At 59.4% G+C, this 23,443-nt stretch overlaps 1 protein-coding gene across 1 annotated transcript in view; it reads left to right on the forward strand.

The window, feature by feature from the left end:
• KLF13 (Kruppel like factor 13) overlaps positions 1-19,328 on the forward strand; it is a 38,758-nt gene extending 19,430 nt beyond the window's left edge. Inside the window, exon 2 of the mRNA XM_028502369.2 lies at positions 18,747-19,328. Within this exon, the coding sequence (XP_028358170.1) occupies positions 18,747-19,036 (290 nt within the window). The 3' untranslated portion in view covers positions 19,037-19,328. The remainder of the gene's footprint in view (positions 1-18,746) is intronic.
• Positions 19,329-23,443: the final 4,115 nt, after the last annotated feature.

Below are 23,443 nucleotides of genomic sequence, written 5' to 3' on the forward strand. Positions count from 1 at the left end.
GCTCAGGGTGTCTCCACGGGCGCTGGTTGTACGACCCTGCATGTCCCAGCCCTCAGTGGGGCGATTTCCCGATCTACCCCTTGAGGCGGTTTCACTGGGTCGTGTTAAAAGGCAAGTGCCCGTGGCCCCAGAGCGGGGACCTGCAGCCTGGGTCACATGATCGCATGGTGCAGGGACAGGGGCCGGCCCAGGGAAGGGCGTCCATGCCGGCCTAGGGCCTGGGGAGCCCTCCGTAACCTAAGCTGTCGATGCCCTTCCCACCCTCAGAGGGAAACAGCAGGGAGTCCCCAAGGAGGGTCCTGGGCTGACGAAGCCCCTGCCATCTGGCCGGCCCGGGGTCTGGCCTGGTCCGGGCAGGGGGTCGGGCTGCTTCCAGATTTGTTTTCATTTTCAATTCCCTTTATTGCTCAAACCACCTCGGCGGGGCAGAAAACAAACCGTTGTCCTCAGCTGACCTCAGATTCCTGGCCTCCATTGTTTGCCTTTGGCTAATTTTAGCCCCGATCGTTTCCACCCTTCCCTTCCCCCCAGAGGGAGACACAGACCCAGAATAGCTTCCCGGAAGGGGCCAGAGTTCCCATAGTGATGGGGGGGGGGGCGGGTTGGGCCTGGCCGACAGCGGGGACCCCCAGCCCCTCGCTCTCCCTGAGGACACTGTGTGGGGACGGTGTTCACGTGTGGGTGAAAACAGGGATTTCTCTCTCAGTGTCTGTTTCTCCTTTTACACAGAAACCAGGCTGCTTCTGGGGAAAAAAACACCCCCTCCACCCCGCCTGGCTCGCTCACCCCTGGGAAATGGGAACTCCCCAGAGCTCCCAGACTCCAGGAGCAAGTGGACATGCGTAGTCTGGGGGGTCAGACGTGGCGCTTGGCCGCAGGGAGGCCCAGGAGGCAGCGCCAGGCAGGAGGGCCCAGGCCAGGCCTGCCCGCAGCCCAGCGCACATTCTGCCCTCCTGGGGCTGACGCAGGGCCTGCGTGGACGAGCTGGGGACGGACGTCCAGGGAGCTGGGCCTGCGGGCAGGGGGACAGCCAGGGACCCATAACCGGGGGGGTCGGTGATCGGGAGGTAATCCCTGCACCGTATCATTTTATCCATTAATATTTCAGCTCTTCACATTAAAAAAAAAGATTTTATTTCTACTTTTAGAGAGGGAAGAAAATATCGATGTGAGAGAGAAACATTGATTGGTTGCACACCCCCCAAGGAGGGGTCTTGTACACCCCCAAGCGGGCACTGGGCCTGCAACCTAGGCATGTATGTGCTCTGATCAGGAATAGAACCCACAACCTGTGCCAAGCAACACCCTACCCACTGAGCTACACCCCGGTCAGGGCTGCACCCCGCATGTTTAAACCAAAGCCCGATGTGTCTGATGCTAGAACAGCACCCGTTCACCGTGGACTCGAGAACACCAGAGCCTGACGTCACCCCGTAGTCCAGGGGGTTAGACCTGAGGAGCGGCCCCACCTCCCTGTCCCGGAACCTCAGGCCACCCGCCTGTTGGTGGCGGGGAGAGGGCACCCAGGAAACAACCGTCTGTCTGTGTTGAGTGTTCCGGACACAGACATTCACTAAACCAAACCCCATGCCAACAAAAGCAATCGAAAGTGCTACTGTCTTTGCCACTGGGGACATGGGGGGAGGGGTACGGGGGTGGGGGGGACACTCCCAGAGAGAGGAGGAGACAGCTGGTTCCCCCGCACACCTGCAGGGGCCACTTCCCAATGGGGTGGCGCGGGAGCTTCGTGGTTCTCTGAGCAGAGGCCGGGCTGCTGAGAACGCGGCAGAACACACCCCATTCTGGGGGTGATCTAAAAATTTGCGTCTGTCGCCCGCGAGGGCCAAGGCCTGAGTCATTCTGTACGCTTTGTTGGGGTGCACAGGTGCCCCTCGGGGCCGCCTCCCGTTCCCAGCCGCCTCTCTCGGTGGTTACTGTCCGTGTTTCCGCTGCAGGGCGGGCTCTGGGCTTCCCACGGTGGCCGGTGAGAAGCGGGCCCCACCCCCGCCGTGTCACCTGCGCCCCGACGGCCAGAGTGGGAGACTGGGGAGTCGGTGTGCCCCGAGTTTTGAGAGCCGAGCAGGGCCTCGTACATGCTGCTTGTGGGTGACCAGGGTGTCATACGTGTCTTGGCCTTAGTGGCCATTTTTGCTCGGTGTCCTCGGCAGTCTTGTCCCCTGACTTGTCCCCATGCCCCACAACCGTGTGGCTTTCTGCTCAGAGTGGCCTGTACAGTGTCGTCTGGGGGTGGACGTCCTCTCTCCCTCTTACAGCCGCCGCACACTGGTTGTCAGGGCTGCCCTCCTGCCGTTCGGGTCCCCGTTCCCGGGGCCTGCACCTGTGCTGCTCGGTGGAGCCTGGAGAGAGGGGGGAGGGGCAGGAGGCGTTTCCGTGAGACTCACGTGTCAGGAAGGGCCTCATGCTGCGCCAGTGTCAGGCCACAGGTCTCGGGCACTGGACGCGCGACGCTGCTGCCCAAGAGGGGGCGCTGTCCTGACTCCTGGGCATCGCTGCCCCTCACGCTCTCTGCTCGTGAACTCTGGGGCTGCTGGCTCTCTCCCCGGCTTTGGGCGCCTGGTGCTCGGGTGTGGCCACGCGTGCCCTGGGCCCCCGGGACCCGTTCTTGCACGTGCTGCCGCCTTCTGGGTCCTCAGGACCGCCTGAGTCCCTTGGGTTTGGAGGTGGAGCTATTGGCCTAATTCTCCTGTCTTGCCACTTCCTTCCCAGCATCCGTTTGTCCGTCTTCTTGCTCCGTTTTCTGTGAGACCTTCTCAAGGACCCCCCGTCCGACCCAGAAATGGAGGTTCCGACCTCTGCCATGTCCACAGCAGTGTCCTCACTTTGAGGATGAGTGGCAGCTCCTGCACAGAGGCCAGGAGCTGGGCGGGGCCCCCAGCCCTCCGCCCTTGCCTGGGGGCGCCGTCCTGGCTGCGGCACCCGGAGAGCCAGGTGGGACGCCGCGGCTGCCGCACCACAGAGCGGGCGAGCCGCTCCTGGAGCCCCCGTTCCGCCCACGTCTGGGTTCCCCCATCAAGAGCCCGCAGCTCATTAGCCTGCTCCGACAGGACACGGGTCTTGGGCAGGTCCCAGAAAGGCAGGCCGCTGTCAGGGGGGCAGAGAGTGGCTGGTGTGGCTGCTGCTTCTGTAACGGCCGTTCAGGTGCCCCGAGCCCACCACTCCACCCCACAGCCACGGGATCCCAAGCCATCGGGGGTCACGCTGTGCCGGGCAACATGGCTTGCTTCTTTACTTCCTCTGCCATCCTTCTAAGTTCTAGCTTCCAAATTACTATCATCAACTCCTTCCCCTTCCCTTTTAAAATGTTGGAAGTTCCATTTATTTTATTATTATTATTGTTTAATGCATTGGGGTGACATTGGTCAATAAGATTATATAGGTTTCAGGTGTATAATTCTATAACCCATCATGTATATATTGTAATGTTCATCACCCAAAGTCAAGTCTCCTTGGAGCTGTGTTTTTTTAAAATTTATTATTAGAAAGAAGGGGAGGGAGAGAGAAAGAAAAGGAGAAAAACATCGATGTGCAAGAGAAACATCCATCAGCTCCTCCCTGCATTCCCCCAGCCAGGGACCTGGCCCACAGTCCAGGCATGTGCCCCGACCTGTCATTGGACCACTGACCTTTTGGTTTGAAGGACAATGCCCAGCCCCCTGAGCCACACCAGCCAGGGCTGGAGCCGTACTCTTGAAGTAACTGAAGGCAGCGCTCAAGAAGGAGAAAGAAGAGGGTCTAAATGTTTAGGGGTAGGTTCTATCCTCCATTTACAGGTCCCGACATGGATAGTCCAGGGCTGGTGTGACGCCACCAGAGACCAGGGCATCTTTTCTCTTCCTGCTCAGTCACTGTTGGAGCGTGGGTTCGGCCACACTTTCCACCCTGTCATTGGTGACAACTGCTGCTCCTACAACATTAGGACACACTCCAGGCAGGAAGACGATGGGGTGAAAGGCAAAGGGAACATGGCCCTCTTTATTGTGAAAATACACCCAGCGGCTTATCCAGAACTCACTGGCTGGAATCAATTCACAAAACCAATCCTAGCTGCAAGGGAGTCGGGTAGAGAGCGCTTTTACTTGGTGCATCACTGCTGCAAACTCAAGTCATGTTCTCCAGGCCCAGAAGATGTTGAGAATGGGTCCTGGGCCAATGGTCACTGAGCTGTCACAGCCACAGTCTCCAGGTGGAGCACTCCCAGGTGCTTGTCCTCCCGGTGGGCAATCAGGGAACAGGCTAGTTGTCAAAGGGGGTGACTCTGAGACAGGGCTCCCAAAGCATTTGAGGACTTTCTCCAGCATTGATTTTCCCAATCAGTGAGACCGCATTAGCCATTCACACTAAGAAGTATTGACTTGTGACTCAGAAATAAGCTATGTGGTCATGGCTGTAGCGACCACAAATGGTGAGTGAAATGGGTTTTCTGTGATCCGTTGTCTGAACTATGGCTGCACCTCCTTGCGCCCCTCTTGGCTGCGACAGTTGCCTGGACTTGCCCCATTTTCCATGACCTCAATCGTTTGGAGGGGTATGTTGTAGAAAGTCCCTCCATTTGCAATCGTCTGATGTTTCCCTCCTGATTAGACTGGGTTTACGGCTATTTGGGAAAAATAGCACAGAGGTGAAGTTCCTGCCTTGTCACATTGTATGTCAGTGGCAGAATGTCTGCGTGACTTACCACTGATATTTCTTTTGAGGTCAGGGACTCTGTCAGGCCTGCTCCAGTGTTCCCATGACTCCACCCCATCACTTTGTGAGTTTTTTGTGTGTGCCCTTCCTAACTTTCTGGCATTACAAGATGCTTCAGGCTCATCATATATTTACCCTACTCTAGTTCTCACATCCGCCATGTCTCCCAGGACCCCTGTTTCCTTTTACTGGGACATGGTATTTAGGAACCAAGATCTGGGTACCGTGTGTGTGCCCCTGGGTTGTTGCTGCTTCCAGCGCCCCCCCAGGGGACAGAGCCCGGAGCCTTGCCTGCATCCCAGCCCGTGTATACACACACATCCCTGTCCCTCTGCGTGACCGGAACTAAGCATGAGTTCAAAGGGGGTCTCAGACTCTGGGGAGGCCCCCCAGGAAGGGCTCCTGCTCCCCCCGTACTGGTCTGTAACCTCCTCTCCGCCAGTGACCGAAGTGCCCGCCATCTACTCCGCTTTCACTGGTTTGTGCAGCCCCAGCGCATGTGTGAAGCGGTTTGGGGATCTCTTACCCACACTCTCGTGAGAAACGAGGACAGTTGCTTTGGTCTGCAGGCTTCCCGTGTCCAGTCAAAACCTCGTCTTCCCAGATTACTTAGGTCAGCTCCTCTTCCCTGTTCCCTCCCGAGACGCTATGTCATGCATTCGCGGTGTGGTCAGAGCCGGCTGTCACAGCCCACATTCCATCCCGGGATCCCACAGCCTCCTTTACATGTTACAACTCTGCCTACGTGGAAGTGCACTTTTTGCAATGCACACTTCTGGGGGTTCTGAGAATTGCACCACATCCCTGTCCCCACCACCACAGGACCAGGCAGAACAGTCCCAACATCCTGAGATTCCTCCTGGTGGCCAGCCACTGTCCAATCCCCCAGCCCCTACCGCCTGTGACACGCTTTCTGTCCTGACATTTTGCCTTCGGCAGAATGTCACACGAAGAGAATCACACAATATATAGACTTTGTGTCTAGCTTCTTTGACTCAGCAAAATGCCTTTAAGATCCGTTGATTTGTGTGTGTATGTGTGTGTGTGTGTGTGTGTGAGAATCAATAGCTCCTTCCTTTTTGTTGTTGAATCTATTCCACTGGATAAGCACACCCCAATGTACTTATCTATTCACCTGTACAAAGTGCTTGCTGCCAGCTTTTGCTGATTGTGAATAAAGCTGCTGCAAACATTTGTGGGTGGCCCGTCAGCACACCCAGGAAAGGCCCAGGACTGGGACTGCTGGGCTGAACAGTGAGTCTGTGTTTGACTTTCTAAGAAACTGCCAGACTATCCTATAAAAGGACTACACTGCACTGCAGTCTCACCAGCAAGGAGTAGGCATTCCACTTGCTCTGTCAACACTTAATACTGTCAGCTTTTTGGATTTTAGCCACTCTCATCATCAGTGTGTAGTGCCTCTCATTGTTCCACTTTGCGTTCCCAATGACGCAAGATGTTGAATATCTTTGCACAGAGCTGTCTGCCATCTGCGCATCTTTTTTTTGGTTGACTTCAGATCTTTCGTTCATGTTGGCAATTGCATGTTCGAGTATTGCTGAGATGTAAGAGTTCTTTGTGTAGTCTGGAGACAAGTTGCCTTTGCTTTTGATCAGACTCAAATGAAGAACATGGTGATCAAGTGAATAGACCCAGATCTTTCATTCATCATGGATTCCAAACCCATGTCCTTGCCGCTCCTTGGAGTTTGAGAAAATCTCTGAAAATGCAAACTGACACGTCACCCCCGAGCAGCCGGCAGCTGTCAGGGCTGCGTGCAGATCAGGGGCCCCCAGAACGGGGTTGTGATGGCAGGCGTGCTGACTCCCGAAGCAGGGCACCACCCCCTTCGAGATCGCAGAGAAAAGGAGCGCGGAGGCTTCCTGGGATCCCTCCGCCCGGCTCAGGGAAAGTGCGGCACAGTCCCTCTGGAGGTCATCAGCGATGCGACCGGCCGAGTAGAGAGGGCAGAAATGGAAACACCTGCTCTGCTCAAGGACCCTGGCACAGGACAGGCAGGCTAGGGGTCCGGAAGCTCTAGGTGGTGGGACCCCGTGTCCCCTGCCCCGCCGCCCGCGTGTCCTTTCAGGGACTGTGGGGTGTGTGAGTGGGGATGTATTTTTGGCAAGGGAGGGGGCCCTTGCCTGGCATCAACCGTGGGTATTTTATTATCGCCCTTTTAAAAGGGGGCCTCGGGAATGGAAATTTTCCAGTGTGTTTTGTAACCCTCCGCAAAAGGCTGGGAAGCACCTTTTATGAAATCCCTGGCACGTGGTCCTCGCCACCTTTCCCGGCACGTGCGCCCACGCCTGTGAGTGAGTGCCGCCCGGAGGCCGGAGCTCAGCTCAGCGGCGCCCGGGTGCCCCGGAGGCCAGCCCGGTCTGCAAGCGGGGGTCTGGGGGACCCTGTCACGGTCCTGCCATAGAATTTTGCACTGTGCACACACACATGTGTGTGGTCACACATAACTCTGTGAGCTAGCGTTTGCGTTCTTAAGAAGCACGTTGGTGGCAAAGAGTAGCAGTGTGGAGGGGACCCTCACACACACACCCGTGTCCCCAAGGCCCCTGCTGGGTCTGCTCCCTGCAGTCCTAGCTCGCACATGTCCCCTGTGCATGGGGACGCTGGGGCTCTCCCGCGTGCAGGTCTGCTTCTCCTGCGCTCAGGTGAGTGGGGCAACCTGGAAGGGGGCTCCTGTCCATGGCTTCAGAGCGCCTTGGAGAGAGCGAGCCTCCACGTGCATCCTCCCCTGGTCTACCCGCCCACCCAGCCCACGAGGTGTGGTGTCAGTGACGTAGGGGGTGATGCCAAGGAGCGCTGAGTCCCCCGAACTCCGCCTTGAGGTCCTGGGAGAAGGAGGCAGGGCGCACCGGACCGGTAAGACACAGCAAAGCTGTCAAGGAAGGTGACACTCCAGCCCCAGGGTTTGTGGTGGCAGGAGAGGGGATGCTGAACGACACCTGCTTTTCTCCCAGGTTGGTGTCCCCAGGGTCTGCTTCCTTAGCAACCCGTTTTAGGCGGGGCCAGAGAAGGGCATAGCGACAGGGCGTGAGGAGGAAGGGGTGCTCCTGGAGAGGCGGCGGCAGGTCTGGCCGGGCCGGCGATGGGAAAGGGACCAGCTTCTGTGCCCTGAGCCTCAAAGGCCCCCTGGGGCACCTGTCGTTCTGCCGGGAAGAGTGGATTCGCTCAGGGGGGCGGGGCCGGGTGCAGAGGGTGGCCTGTGGCTGGGACACAGCCGGGCCTGAGGCAGGCTCGCTGAGGGGCCAGCCCCCAGCCCACAGCCCCAGCAGCCTGCGCTCTGCAAGCGGTTTCATAAATGCACTGATTTTCCCAGAACACATGTCGCTCCAAGTGGCCAGGGCCAGCCGGCAGCAGGCCGGCCTGGAGAACGGGCTGCTGGGAGAGAGCACAGGGGCTCCCCAAGTGTCGGGAGCCTGTCTCCCACCCTCATCGACTGTCCAGAGAAGTTGGTCAGTGACTACCTTTTTTTTTTTTTTGACAAACATCCTTAAAAACCGAAGGCATCTCAGGACTACAGTGAAACTATCGCACTTGCTCATATTTTTTTTAAAAAAAGGATTTATTTATTTACTTTTAGAGAGAGGGGAAGGGAAGGAAAGAGAGAGGGAGAGAAACATCAGTGTGTGGCTGCCTCTTGCGTGCCCCCAACTGGGGACCTGGCCTAGCCTGCAACCCAGGCATGTACTCTGACTGGGAATCGAACCAGCGACCTTTTGGGTCACAGGCCAGCATTCAATCCAGAGCCATACCAGCCAAGGCTAGGACTTGCTCATTTTGATGTGCACTTACGTGCTTTGTGAGGCCAGCCCCGGAAAGGACATTGCTGTGCTGTGTTCTGTGTCAAAACTCACGACATTGTTTCCCGAGGGAAACACAGGCTTCAGCTTTGCACACCTGGAGTGGCCGTAGGTGCTGGGCTTCGAGCAAGCCCCCGCCCCCACGGGCCACGCCTTAGCTCTCTGGCTTTACGTGCGCAGCCTCGGGGCCCTCAGGCCTTCTCACCCGCAGGGCCTCTTGCAAAAGGGCCATCCGGCTCCTTCCACACGGCAGGTGTGGCTGCAAGGGACTGGCGGCTGCCTGCCCGGGGCCCCACGGGCAGATGGGGGGGCTGCTGGTCCTTCCTGGGGAGCAGAGGCTGCAGGGTGCTCATGGGGGACCTCAGGGTGCATGTTGGGGGTGGCACCTCTCCGCACGGAGCGTGCTGGGCCACAGTGACCTCATCATGAAACTGGCTGGTTTCGCTGCGGCACCCGTCTCTGGGACATTAGTGGCTGAGGTCAGCTGGGGCAGCTTGTCGCCGGAGCAGTGCCTGCCCCCACGTGTGACCTTGGCCGGGTCATGTGCACTTGCCCACCACAGGCCCCCGTCCCTGAGACGGCTTCTGTCTTTCACCTTCCTGCCCCAGCCTGGTGGAGACACACGGGCTGGCACGTGGCCCACCCGAAGCCGCACACCTGTGCAGCTGTGTGTCTGCAGACGTCCGTGCGTCTGTGCTGCGACTGAGCAGTCCCCTGAGGCGCACCCAGGAGGCGGAGGGGAGAGGGCAGGAGGAGGAGGAGGAGGAAGTGAGGACTGGGGGAGGGGAGACACAGGAAGCGGAAGTGGGACAGATGGTTGCCAAAGGCTCTACAGAGGGGCCCCTTCCTTTGTTGCCCAGAGAGCCGGGCGCCCTGGGGTGCAGGGCAAGGCAGGTGTCAGCAGGCAGGGGGTCTGGCCGCTGTGCTCTGTGCCCTCTCCCAGGGGGCTCAGCTGACCTCCAAGGGTTTTGCTCCTCTGGGGGAGGGCACTGTGTGGGCGGCCCCAGGTTGGCTAGGGGCTTTTTTAGGTCGAGGGGCAGGCTGGCTTCCCTGTGAGTCTCTGTGGACCTGCCCAGGTGGCCTCCAGAGACTGGGGCCACCGCAGCTTCAAGCTGGGCGATCTCACCCCGGGGAGGAAGAGCCCGCAGCCGAAGGGACACCTGTCTCATCCCCCCCTCCCCCGCCCAGGTCACATGAGCAGGAGGGCGGACACAGCGATTTCTCTGACAAGAGCCCCGGTATTCAGGAGGGTATTCAGGAGCCCGAAGGGGCCTCCAACAACATAATTACAACCCTGAGCCCTGCTGCTGTTCAAATTCTTCTCCGGTGCCTTTCAAATGGAAAGCACCCTGCAGCAAAACCATCTGCAGCATGACCCAGGGGCTCCTGAGCCCTGGCATGCCGCCCCTGGGGCGCCCGGGAGGGCAGGTCGGCCTTCGCTGCTATTTCTGAGTTTCTCCTGCTCCAGGGAACCGCCATGCCCTTCTGAGCAGAGCGTCCTTTAAGGGAGCTGCGGGTGGGAGTCTTCGAGGCAGCACGCGGCCTGAGGGGGCCTCCCTGCCCCCTTGCTCCCTGCTCTGAAACCGGCAGTCTTTGCGGCTGGCTTTTCCTGGTTTGCTGTGGGCATTTGTTTTTCATTTTTGGGGGATGGGTAGATACGTTCGTGTGTTCCGAAACCCAAGAGGTTTCAGTAGCTTTCCAAGGAGAGTTTTCCCCATGCCCCTTGTCCTCCACGCACCCAGCTGTGTGATCACAGATAAATCTTTGTGTGTTTTTTTTTAATTTTATTGATTGATTTTAGAGAGAGAAAGGGAGAAAGAGAGAGAGAGAGAAACCTCAATTTGTGTATCTACTTATCTATGCATTTATTGATTGATTCTTGTGTGTGCCCTGACCGGGAATCGAACCAGCAATGTTGGCATATCGGGATGATGCTCTAACCAACTGAGCTGCCTGGCCAGGGTCCTGTTCCCCTTTCTCAGGGATCTTCCTAGAGGGTCTTTCTGCATGCAACGTGCATGTGTGTGCACACACGTGCACTCACCATTCATCTACTCCAGTTCAGAAAGAACTCATTCTGCCTTCTGTCCCATGACACGGGTGTTCCGTATCTCATTTAACGGGCCTCAGCGGAAGGACACGAGTTCTCCGGAGGCTTTGGCCGCATCCAATCATCAGGCACTTGTCTCATTTTGCAGGTGTGCAGGTGTGTTTGTAGTATAGTTCCCCAGAGTTGAGTTGTGGTGCCCAAGGGTGCGAATGCTTGTCATTTTGGTAGAGGCCGTGGCAGTTTGTCCTTCCGTCAGCAAACTGTGGGCCTGCCGGTCCCCACAGCCTCCCCACCCCGAGAGGTAACGAGTGGGATTTCGGCCAGGTGGCATTTGCACTGGGTTACAGATGGTTGAGATCCAGTATCTTTTCAGCTGTCTGATCGTCCTCTGCATTTTCTTTTTCTGAATGATCAGTTACAGCCTTTGCCCATTTTTCTGTTGGGTGTTGGTTTTTCCTTCTAATTTCTGTGAGTGCTCGCTATATTGGACATCAACCCTTTGTCCTACAAGCTGCAAATTCCCCCACCCCCCAGTAATAAGCCTTTGTTTATGGTGACTCTGTCTATGGAGAAGTATTTTACACGTTTGTAGTCTGATGTATAATTTTGTAGTCAAATGTATCAGTCTCTTTATCAGAGAAGTACTTTATACTTTTGGAGTTGAATGTATCTCTTTATCAGAGAAGTATTTTATACTTTTGTAGTCAAATGTATCAATTTCTTCATCAGAGAAGTACTTTATACTTTTGTAGTCAAATGTATCAGTCTCTTTATCAGAGAAGTAGTTTATACTTTTGTAGTCAATGTGTCAATCACTTCATCAGAGAAGTAGTTTATACTTTCATAGTCAAATGTATCAATCTCTTCATTAATGGCTTTTTGGACTTGACCATCTCTGCATTACAAATGAATGGTCTCACGTTTTCTTCCAGGACATGGGTGGTTTCATTCTTCCACTGAAATCTTTGACATGATTAGACTTCATCCTGGCGTAGGGGTGTGAAGCATGGGCCTTCCTTGGCCCTCACACCTTTTCTGGATGTCCCTCCCTTCCCGGATGAGCTGTCACTTTGTGCTAAACCGCGTCCCCACTGCTCTGCTCCCCTGGCTAGTTATCAGACTGTGTGACAATATGTTGACTATCTGGTAACCCCATCCCGCCCCCGCCTCCGCCCCCGCCCCACCCGGCCCCATCATTCTTCTTTCTCAGAGTTCCTCTGGCTCTTTGTTTGTTTCCTTTTCTGCATGAATTTTAGGACGAGGTGGTCCTCTTGCAAAACCAAGCAAAGCAACAACAGCCGTGCGTCCTTTAAAACTGTGCCGTGCGCCCACTGGAGACGCGCGCGTGGGCGGAAGGTGGGTCTTCTCGGTTAGTCTGCGCCCCGAGGCCGTGTGCAGCATCTCCAGCCAGGCGCCCCCGCCCTTCATGTTCCGCCAGCTCCGGCTTGTGCAACAGCGTAAAGGAACTTGTGATCAGCCACACACCCGCGCCCACAACAGCAGATGGGCCGGCCCCAGGGCGCGGGCCGTTCGGGCAAAGATGAGCGCCGCCTGGCGTGGGTCCCGACCGGGCACCAGTGGGGCCCACCGTGGTCGTGGGGACACCAGCGGGGGCGCGCACGCACACAGGCACGGCTCTGGAGCCCGGCTGGTGAGAGCAGGGTCTCCTGTGAGCATGCGCGTTCTCTCATTCATTCTTACGGGGAGACAACAAGCCCTGAGGCTGTCGGCATGAGTGGGGGCGGGGTGGGCTTCTTTACCTGCCTTCTAGGGCCACCTGCGTCCCTCTGGCCCTCACCTGCATGACGGTGGGAGACGTGGCCTCTGGGCCCTGTCAACCCCGTGGACACATATAAACAAACCACTGGTATTTTTAGTGAGAGGTAGAACGGCCGGATGGCCCCCTAGAGAACGCAGGCAGGCCCCTCCCCCCACAGCACAGGCCTCCCCTCGGACCCCCGCAGCTGCTGTGGGCCTGGGGTGCCCTGGAGGCTGGCAGGTGATCAACCCCAGTGGGTTGGCGGTCTGCCCCCTAACGCCCCAGCAGCGGGGGCGAGCGGATTTGTGGTGTGAAGAGCAGGGCCGTCCTGAGGTTGGGAGATGGAAGTGGCCCCGCGCCAGCGGCCACCAACCAGAGCCACCTATTGATGAATGAAGCCCAGTTGCTGGCGGTGAGTGGCCAGGGCCTGGGCGCTGGGCCTGGGAGCCCCAGGGGAAGCGTTCTCTTGGGAGGCCGGGCTCTTCGCCTCCCTCTGACTCTGAGCAGCCCCTCCCCCGGCCCCCCCCACATGCACCCAGACCCCCTGTGCTCCCTGAGGCCCGGTCATGTGATCAGGGCACCCCTGTTAAGCTGATGGGTCCATTTGCTCTTCTCCGGGGGAGGGGGGAGGGCACAGGGCAGAGATCAGGCTCCTGTGTCCCCTTCCTCCCCGCTCCCTCCCGGGGGGCTAAGGACCCAACAGCCCCAGGCAGCAAAGGCCTGCAGCGGGGTCTGGCAGAAAAGGCCCGAGACTGCCCGCCAGAGGCTCCCAGGCGGAAAAGAACCGCAGGGGTGGCTCCTGCTGGTGCCGCTGCAGCCAGGGGGGCCCCTCAGCAGCAGGGGCTGCTGGTTTGGCTGGCGGGACACAGCGGTTGAGGTGACCACTGGGAGCAGGCAGGCCCGTGGGACAGGAGGGGGCGTCTCCCCACGGCCGAGGCTGGGGCTGAGCCCAGGTTTGAGCTGGAAGCTGCCACTCGGAGCTCTATTGCACCTGCTGCAGGCGGGGACGGGGCCGCCCGGGTGCCAACTGGGAGGCTCCGCGGGAGGCGGAGGAGACGCCCCGCACTCCCAGCCCGGCCCCTGGGCTGCTCCTCGCAGGGAACACGCCGTCCAGCCCAGCCTGCGGCTTGGGCAACGGAGGGCCTGGGACACCCTGTTCCCTGATAAGATGAGGCAATCGCTCTCTGCTGCCTAGCCAGGGCACCGGGGACATTTATGTAACCCCGCCCCACGCCCTGGGCCCTCTGCCACCAGGTCCCCCAGCTACGCGCTGTGCTGTGCACCCCGCCCTCTGCTGTCCCCTCTCCCGACACCCCGCCTCCCCAGCACCCTGCCCCCACTGTGCTCCCGGGTCCCTGCATGTCCCCATCCTGCACTGACCAGTCACCACCCCTCCCCCACGGCCCTCATTCCTGCTTCCAGTCAGTCACCCACCAGCTTCTCCACCCCCCACCCCTGCAAGGCCTGGCCCCTCCCCCAGCCCCTGGGTCCCCAAGGCCCCCTCCTCCACCCTGCCTCCCCCTCCCTGTGCACCCAGCACCCCACAAGATGTGAACTCGGCCCCTTTTCCTGTCACCCAGTCCCCCACAAGCCCCCACAGCATCCCATCCCACAGCCCCTCGCACAAACGGCCCCTCCTCCTGACAGAGGGGGCTTCCGCATGGAGGGGGCTGCTCACATTTAAGATCTGGGTGCCATCGAGGGCAGGCAGTGCTCCCTTCGGGGTCCTGGAGTAATCAGGGAGGGCCAGGGTCACTCCTGGGGGGACCGCGCTGTCCCTGTGGTAGTCCTGTGGGGCTGACACTGGCCCCCCACCTCGGCGCCCCCCCGTCCTGCACCAGGGAGGGGGCAGGTGCGGAATCTGAGCTCAGCACGGAGGAAGCTGTTCAGTCCATCAGGCGGACTTTCTGCAAGACCCCCACCCACTCCGGGGGGCACCTCCCCCCAGCGCCATGCACTCAGCCCAGCACCCCGGGTGGGTCCCCAGAGGCAGGGTGTTGTGAGTGAGGTCTAGGGACACCTGTCCGTCCCTGAGACCGTCCCCGGGGCCTCGAGGTGAAAACTGTTTTCCCAACAGCATCATCGGTCCTTCTTTCTCTCCAAACAGTACCATGGAATATTCCAGAGGCTCCAGGCGGCACGGTGACGTCCCTGGAACGAGGGCTGGAGTTTACATGTGTTTCCGTTTGAATCAGTGGGCATCCGCCTCCTGGCCAGTGCTGCGAGGCCCTCGCCTCTGGGGGTGTGAGGAGCGCTGCCCCCCCCACCCCCAGGCTGCCGTTCCCTTCCCGGCAGCCTCCCGGGTGCCACCGGAGTGTCCCCACCCAGAGGCCGGCCCGGCCAGGCCCTGGCGCGGCTCCACGCCAGCGGGAACCACAACTTCCAAATGTCTCGCCCAGCGGCCTGTGGGCCGGTGTACAGGCCGTCTCCCTTCAGGGACAGGCGGACCGAGTATGCCGACCAGACCCGGGCGGACCTTGTCTGTCTGTCTGTCTGCGTCACGACCATGGCCCCGGCACCAAGCTTCGGGTTTGTGCCCAAAGTGCTGAGCAGCCGAGGAGGCCCGGGCAGGCCAGGAGCTGCGTGCTGGTGCGAGGGGCCACGGGCTCTGCCCACCTCCCACGCCCGGCCGGCAGCTCGGAGCCTGTCCGGAATTAACACCCCCCCACTCCGAGTGCCCCCCAGGGGTATAAGCAGAAGGATTCCTGAGGAAAGGAGAAAGGGCTTGTTAGGAAGCGAGGGTGAGTCTGAATTTGGTGGTGCCTCTTTCATCCAAGCTGAGAAAAAGACCTAGTTGGTGGGGATAATGGACAGGAGAAACAGTAATAAGCAACATGTTCTGGAGTCAGCGCTTGGTGTTTGCCGGGTGCAGGACCACGGGCTGGTGGTGGCCCTCAGGGAAAGGGTGGGCACAGCGTCCAATCCCTGTGGCTGCTGGGAGTGGCAACAGAAAGGGGCCCTTTCGCCCTGTTGGTGGGGGGGGGGTGGCAGGAGGCTGCAATCGAGGTGTCGGCGGTGCTAGGCCCTTCCGGAGGCTCTGAGCGGGAAGGCGTCGCCTGCTTGCGCCCAGCTTCCTGTGGTCGTGGCCACTGTCTGTGTTTCTCCCTCCTCATTGGGTGGCTCTCTCTTCTAAGCACACCAGTGACCTGTACCTTAGTTATATCTGCAAAGGTTTTTCTTTTACGTATATATTTTTAATCCTCACCCAAGGATATGTTTATTGATTTGAGACAGAGAAAGGAAAGAAGGGAGAGAGAGAAAAAAAAAAAGATTGATATGAGAGAGAAACATGAATTGGTTGCCTCCCATACACGCCCCAACAGGGGATCGAACCCACAACCTAGGCATGTGCCCTGAGCGGGAATTGAACCCGCAACGTTTTGGTGTATGGGATGAGGTTCCAACCAACTGAGCCACCCGGCCAGGGCTGCCAAGACCCGTTTGCCACAGAAGGACACATTCAGAGGTTTCAAGCATCTGGACTTGGATGTACTTCGTGGGGGCGCTATTGAGGCACCACCGGCAATGAGGCGCTTGTCTGAGGCCACGCCCATCCACGTACCGTGGACCCGGGCCGAGCCTCCTCTGTCGCTCTTGGCGCACCGAACTCGCGCACTCAGCACCTGGTCGCAGGAAATCGTGCTTCCGAACGTGGACCTTTCCAAGCATAATAACAAATGTACGTTGTGATTTTCCGAGAGTGGAATCAGCCTGCAGCTGATTTCTCAGACGTTTTTGTTGACAAGACTCCCCTCACCCCTTCCTGGGGCCCATTAGCAATGTATTCAGTTCTGATGTTTCTTTGAACACGGTTTGGGGAACTCTGCCTAGATATTTAAAGAATTCTATTTAAACATCCTTCTTTTCACTGCTATCAAGGCAGTACATGCCTACGATTTTTTTTTAAAAGACGCATAACACAGAAGCGCTTATAACAACAACAAAAATCCTGTTCTTAATCCAGCCTTATTCTCAAGAGACCAGCACTGCCCTGATTTGTGTTATCTCTTTCAATTTTTGTTACTTCCATACACAAGCTAAAGACTCCTACCTCTTCCCTCGACTCCGCCCGTGAGTGGATGGATGTCGTCTGAATTCTTTGGTTGATCATCCCTGTAACCGGAACCTCATGTAGAGATTTCCTTCGGGCACATGTGTGTGTGAGCCACTCCATTTCCCTGAAATCCACATTCTCTGCTGGGGTCATGAGTCAGCTGCGTGGGCCTCGGCTCGAAGACACAACCATTCCAAACACTGACAACTAGGTTACGGCACATGTGACCGAGACCGCATTAAGTAAGATCCCTTCCCCGGGCCGGGGCCTGCCCCTTCTGCCTCCCCGTGGGGCTGTTGTGAGGAATAAAAAAAATCATAGAAAAAGCCCCTAGAACAGAGTGTGGCTCAGAGCGCTCACTGATTGCTCATAAGCACATGGCCCTTTAGTTGCTTCATACGCCACAGTGGTCTCGCAAGGCTTCTGTTTCTCCTGGAGTTTCTAAGAGCCTTTTTTCCCCCTCCTTTTCACCAGAGGGGACCTGAAATGTATTCAGCCTCACGGTCTTACTCACCGGGGCATGGGGCTCTTGCCGTGTGTGTCCTGGCCCTCTGCTCCAATGCCCCCCCCACCCTGGGCTCTACCTCACTCTTGTCCTGAGACACCCCCCTCACCTCCATTGTTCACTCACTCCTCTAGCTTGTTTTTTTTTTCCTCATTTATACTGAAGTGTGAGAGGTTGGCTTGGAAGGTCCTCATCTCTCATCCAGCATGACTTAGGAACAACCCCCATGTATCTGTTGTCCCAGCTCTGTCCCCTCATATGTCCTATGGTGCCTTTAGTCCTGTCCTCGCCCCTTTTTTTTTCGATCATTTACTCACTGCCTTCTGTTATCTGTGGCACCCCCAGGGTCGATTCCCCGTGACTCTGAACTGTTAGCTTCCACTGTGTGTAACAATCACAAATCTTTGGGAAATGCTTTCCTAGCTATTTCCACCCCCTCCCCCACCCACACCCTCCCCCCCCCACAAACATAAAATCAACAAGGACAAGCAAATAACAGCCACCCACAGCCCTCGACTTCAGCGTGACCAGGCGGACCGTGCGGGCGCCATGTTTTCTAGAGCTCTTTTTCTGTCCTTTCTTTTCTGGGATATTTTCTTGAGTGCATTTCCAGCTTTTCCATGGAATTTGTGTTTGGGCAAAGACACTCTGCATTTCTAAACACTATTTTTTTTTTCCTATGGACTTCCTTTTTATGGCCTCCTGCTTGCTGCAGGCATCGAGTTTTGTCTGTAGTTGCTCCGAGAGTGTGCGTCAGGAACGTTAGGCTCATGTTCTCTTCTGTTTGCTGGCTTCCGTCTTCTTCTGCTGGAGGTGGTGGTTTTGTGGCTCTCGGCCTTTCCCTTCCCTTGCAGGCCGCTGGTTTTCCTCGGCGGTCTAGCCGGCCTTGGGCATCTGCTTATATTTAAGTTTGCTGGGCAATTTCGGGGCGGGAGGCGTGGATATGCTCAGCCGGGCACAGGTGGTCCGGCCTCAAGGACATGTGGTAGCTGGGGGGGGGGGCACGGTGGCTGTGTGGCCACCTCAGTGTCAGAAGGGCTGCACCCTGGGGGTGCCAGGCCCCCCTGCTGGCTCTTCCTGAGCAGTTGGTGGCATCCAGGCTTCGGAAGGTGCCTGGGTAAATGGAGGCCTGGCTCTCACGATGAGCAAGGACTATGGGGAGGGGTGAGGTGTTGGCCACGGCTGACCTTGGCTCCCTCCCTCTGCCAGGGTGTCCTGAGTGGCCACCCTTGTCTGGAACCCCGCTCAGCTCTGCAGGAGCCTGTTAGTTTCCCGTCCTGTTGGCCATACTGGGGCCTCTGTGACCAGGAGCAGGCCGCTGTCGGAGCCTGTGGAGCTGAACCAGACGCTCAGGCCTGGGAACTCACCTGGGCAGACGCCCTCATGCCACATCCGAGGGGCAGGGCTGGGGCTGAGGAGGGTGCCAGGGTCTGTCCGCAGGCCCTGCAGGGGTTCAAGGCTAGCAGAGGGCAATGGGACTCCCCCGGGGGTCCCAGCCCTCCTGGGGTCTCCACCCTTCCCAGCCTGTGTTCCCGGCAGGTGGGGGACAGCAGACTGCACAGACCGGTGGTGGCGGCCCTGCTGTGTACTTATAGGGCCACTGCCAGGGCTCCAGGTTCTTGCTGCCACCGCGGTTTGATCCTGGGAGAGCTCCGCTGGCCTCCCCAGGTGCGCGCGGCAGGGCACAGGCAAGCGCACCTCTGGCTTGATGGATTTGTCATGCCCTGGTGGGGATGGGGCACAGACAGAAAGGGTGCATTGCCGCTGGGTGGGGGCGGCCAGGCTGCGGAGGGGCGTGTCCTGAGGTCGCGTGGTCTGCACCCCTCCTGACGCTGTGCTCATGTCGCCCACAGGTGAGAGGCCCTTCGCCTGCAGCTGGCCGGACTGCAGCAAGAAGTTCGCGCGCTCGGACGAGCTGGCGCGGCACTACCGCACGCACACGGGCGAGAAGAAGTTCAGCTGCCCCATCTGCGACAAGCGCTTCATGCGCAGTGACCACCTGACCAAGCACGCGCGCCGCCACGCCAACTTCCACCCCGGCATGCTGCAGCGGCGCGGCGGGGGCTCGCGCACCGGCTCGCTCAGCGACTACAGCCGCTCCGACGCCAGCAGCCCCACCATCAGCCCGGCCAGCTCGCCCTGAGCGCCCCCCGCCCCTCCGGCGGCGGCCCGTGTCCCCGAGTCCCCCAGCAGCAGCACAGCCCCCACCCCTGCACCCCACCACCCCACCGGCCGCTCTCGGCCCCTCCCCCACTACAGCCATGAACCCACGCTCTCGTCTCCCCTGTGACCCCCGTTTTGTCCTTTCGTAATCAGAATGCGATGAAGTCAACCACACCCCCCTCCCCGATTTTCTTCACCTCAGGTGTCAAACTCAATTTGTAAAAAAAAAACAATTTAAAAAAAAACAACAAAAACAAAAACACCACCCACAAGTTGCACAATGGACATACCCACGAAGGTGAGTCAGCGGTGTGAAAGCCATTCTCAGGGATGGACACGGTCCCCAGGCCCGGTGAGGACGCCCCTCCCTGCCGCCTTACTCTGTACATAGATTTGCACTCTGGAGCTCTCCGGGGCTCGCTCGGGGACACTCTGGGGACACCGCAGGGGGAGCCGCGCCCGTGGAGCTCCGCATCCAGCCTGCGGGTCCGGCCACCGGCCACTTGGGAGCGGATGCGGTCACGGACACTTGTGCTTCCAGGGCAGGTGTCCAAGCGGGGACCCGAGTGCCCCTCTGGCTGCCACCGCCCAGCCTCCAGCCACGGCCCCAGCGGCCAGCCGGGCTCAGGACTTACACGGGTCACGGGTCAGAGGATGCCTTAAGCCGAGCCGGGCGAAGGAGCACACTGCCCCCCCCCCCCACCCCGGGGGACCACCTTCCTGTCCCTGGCCTCTCCGGCGACCTGGGAGCAGAGGTTGAGAGACCACCGCACCACCGACGTCCATTGCGCCAGCAGCGAGACCACCCCCGGCCCTCAGCCTGCCCCAGGGACGTGCCCCAAACGCGGACGCCCGCTCCTCGGTGCCCCTGCAGAAGGCACTGGGGACCCGGGAGTCCCGGTGTTCTGCAAGGACGTCCCAAACCGTCGTCAGTGCATCCACACCTTCGTTTGGACCGGCGGCTGAAACTGCCCAGCTGCCTCGCCTGAGGCTCTGTGGGGGCGGGGCGGGGCATGTAGCCACGCCCCGTGCCTCACCGGGACTGGACCCCCAGCTGGACGCCAGAGCGCCCCGACCCCGGACTCTCCGAGAGTGGCGAAGCAGGTGTCACGTGACACTCGGACATCCGGGACCTCACATGGCTTCCTCCCCAGGGGGACAGCAGCCGAGAAGTTGCAGGACCGCTGTTGCCGCGTCCCCAGCTCAGAGGGCGCGCCTCCGCCTTGTCCCGGATCTCTGCGTCCCCCGGACTCCTCCCATCCCCTCCTGCTTCTCCTGCCTTGCCTGGGAGGCCCCAGCCCACGGCTGCCAGCCTGCCAGCCTGCTCCCGCTGGAGAGGACAGCAGAGGCCCCCGGGGCTGTGTGGCGCAGACCCCCGGCCTGGGCTGGCTCGGGTTGCGAGCCCCGGTGGGTCAGAGAGGCTGGCCTCTGCCCGGGTCTCCTCTGCAGACAGCCGTTCTGCGGCGCCGCCGGGCAGACTCGGGGCGTGTAAATACAAGCTCCCAGGACAGTGTGTGTGTGTGCGTGTGTGTGTACGTGTGCATTGGGCCGGGGGTGTGGGTTTGAGGCGGACGTGAGGTAGCTTCCAGAGACCTCTGCCCTTTTTGATGAGGAGGAGTGACCCTTGGGATCTCAGAGGGCCATGGATGGGCTTCCTGGGCCCAGAGTGCCTTGGTTGTGGCCACCCAGCCTCCGCCCCACCCTCTGGGTGCGGGGTGCGGCGCAGAGAACCCCAGCGACCCGGGCCTGGCTGGTGCGCACAGCCCCTGGCCGCTCCAGAGGGGACGGGCACCCTCTGCCCACAGCGACGCCGAGGGTGGCAGCCTGCCGTTTGCAGCAGCCTGGGTGCCTGCGTCAGCTACCGTGTGTCAGCTGGGGTTGGCCGGCGGCGTGGTGGCAGCCTCTGAGTAGCATGGTAGGTACCAAGTTGGGACCCCCGCGTTCCCGCTGGGGGCGGAGCTGCGGGGGCAGCCCCTCGCAGGCCGCTGCTGGGCTCTGTTTGGGCCCCGTGGCAGCCCCACTGGCCACGGATCCGGGAGAGAGAGTGGACTCTACGGGGTGGGGGGCGGGGCCTGGACGGAAGCTCGCCCCGGTACCTGGGGCGTGAGGTCTTCGTCCCCAGTTCCAAAGCGAGGCCCGGCAGGGCCCCGGAAGTCCCTCCCAAAGTTGTTTCTGTGTGAGGCCGAGAGAGCCACACTCTGAATACATTTCATGTCTCAGGAACTCACATTCCAGGTTCAGGAATTTTATTCCAAAGTCCTTTGGTGCGCTTACCCCAGTCCCCGGGGGCCCCGAGCGCGGGGGCTGCCCCTGGTGTACCGCCCCGGCTCGGGGCGGCCGGTTTGCGACCCGTCCATCTGCGCACAGGGAGGGGGAGAGGACTCCAGACCCAGTCATCTTGGAATAAAAGAAGAGCTGGTTTGTTTTCGAGGTGGGGCGGGGGGTGGGGGAGGGAGAGCGGGCATTTGCTGTTTCCAAAGAGAGCACTTAATTTAATTTTTTTCCTCCAAATGACCCAGGGCTGTTCCGTCTGATGGATGGAAGGGTAACATTGCCTTAAAACAGAAATATGCAGGCGTTGACTATTTTTGGCAAATGAGAGTGTCTTCATTCCCAAAGTGGCTCTGGCCCTAATGGCAGGGTGTGGCCCTGGCCTGGGAGCTGGGGCATCGGGAGGGAATCCCGCCAGGAACCCGGGGCTGGGGCTCCCTTTGAAGGGCGGGGAGGGAGGGGGGGGAAGCCATGAATCTCAGGCCAGGTTCAAGGACGCTCCCTGGCATCACTGCATCAGGAAACAGGGGGTACACGTGGAGGAGGGGGTGGGCCTGGGAGCTGCCCTGGCTCCGGCCCCGGGGGAGGACCCTCTGAGAACAGGCTGCATTGTCACTGAAGATGTTGAATCTTTTCCCCGGCCTGGGTCTCTTCCAGGGTTTTTTTCGTCTTTATGGTTGAGGGCCATGCTTGCCGGCTCCAGTGTGACGGCGGAACCTGTCAGACTCCTAGAAGTAACAGTGCAAACCTTTATTTCCGTGTCTGGGTCCGGGTCACGGGGGCAGAGAGCTCCAAAAGAAGTTTGTCTGAGCGGAGGGAAGCTCCCCTCCGAAAGGGCCGCAAAGTGACCCTGGACCCAGCCACCGGGGGCTCGTGTCCCGAATGAAAATGTCCCTTTTTGTCTCAGCCATATCAGGGGGACTGCTGCCTGTCCACCTGTGCCCACCGAACCTTCCTGCAGCCATCCGGAGACACGGCACACCCAGCCGCCGCCACAGAGGGCCCTGGGGTGCTCGGCCATTGGTCGCTACGCGGGAGCGGGCAGTGGTAGCCTGGTCTTCAGGCGTCCCACCTGCATCCTGCCACACCCCTACCCATGTCACTTGAGGGGCAGGACCCCCACCCTCAGAGGGTGAGGCCACCCTCTGAGGCCTCACACTGGGCAGGGGCTGGAATCACCATGGTGCTGCCTCCAGGTGCGAGCATCAGCATCCCCGTGCCCCAGCACAAACCCGTGGTGGGTGATGGGTGGGGGCTGGGGGGTGCATAGACAGCCAGGCCAACTGCAGGCCTCAGCGCGTTTGCTGGGACGTGCAGGAAAACCTGTGGTCTCCAGGGAAGCCGGCGGCCGGTCTCCTGTTCCCCCGGCCACAGTGTGCAGGAGGCCCCGCCTCCTTTCTCGCCAGAGCAGGAGCTCCGCGGGCTGCACGGGGTCACAGCGCTCGCAGGGACTTCAGTCTCCGCGTGGGCGAGCAGGGAGCCGCCCACCAGGAAACCGTGGCCAAAGCAATGGCCCACTTCTGGTTTTGGCTGTGTTTTTCAAGGCTGCCCGACTTGGTTTTGTTTAAAAGCAGTTTTAGAAAGTCATCCGGTCAAAAGACCCCAGTGCCGGAAGAGCAACAGGGTCCGATGTATGGGTCCCATCCCACAGCCAGTTAGAAGCGCTTTGCCCGTCACCCAGGCCTTTTGCCACCCGAAGGTTCCATGGGCGATTTTGGTGACCACGTTTTCCAAAGCGGGCGACGCGGATGTGGGCCGAGGGTTGGTGAATCCGGCGGGGCCCTGGGCAGAACCAGGCCCTTCGCCGATGTCCTGATGCAGAGGCTAGCTTTCCAAGGTTCGTCCCAGACACCTTCCAGAGGATTTTGTATCAGAACTTGGATGCGCGATCCGGCTTACTCTTGATGAATGCCTGGATGCTCTTAGGGAGAGCCCCTCCCCACCCCTCCCCGCTGTTCAGTGTCTGATCGGCTGGAAGAGTTGGGTTTGGTGGAAAGTGTGAGCCCTGGGGGGGGGGGGGGCCACACCCAGTTTCTACTGACCCCCTGTTGTGATGTGGGACTCACATGGTGGCCCCCGGCCCCAACCCAGCCTCTCCTCACCTCCTGAAGCTTTA

This window comes from Phyllostomus discolor, chromosome 12, assembly GCF_004126475.2.
Source record: "Phyllostomus discolor isolate MPI-MPIP mPhyDis1 chromosome 12, mPhyDis1.pri.v3, whole genome shotgun sequence".
NCBI lineage: Eukaryota > Metazoa > Chordata > Mammalia > Chiroptera > Phyllostomidae > Phyllostomus > Phyllostomus discolor.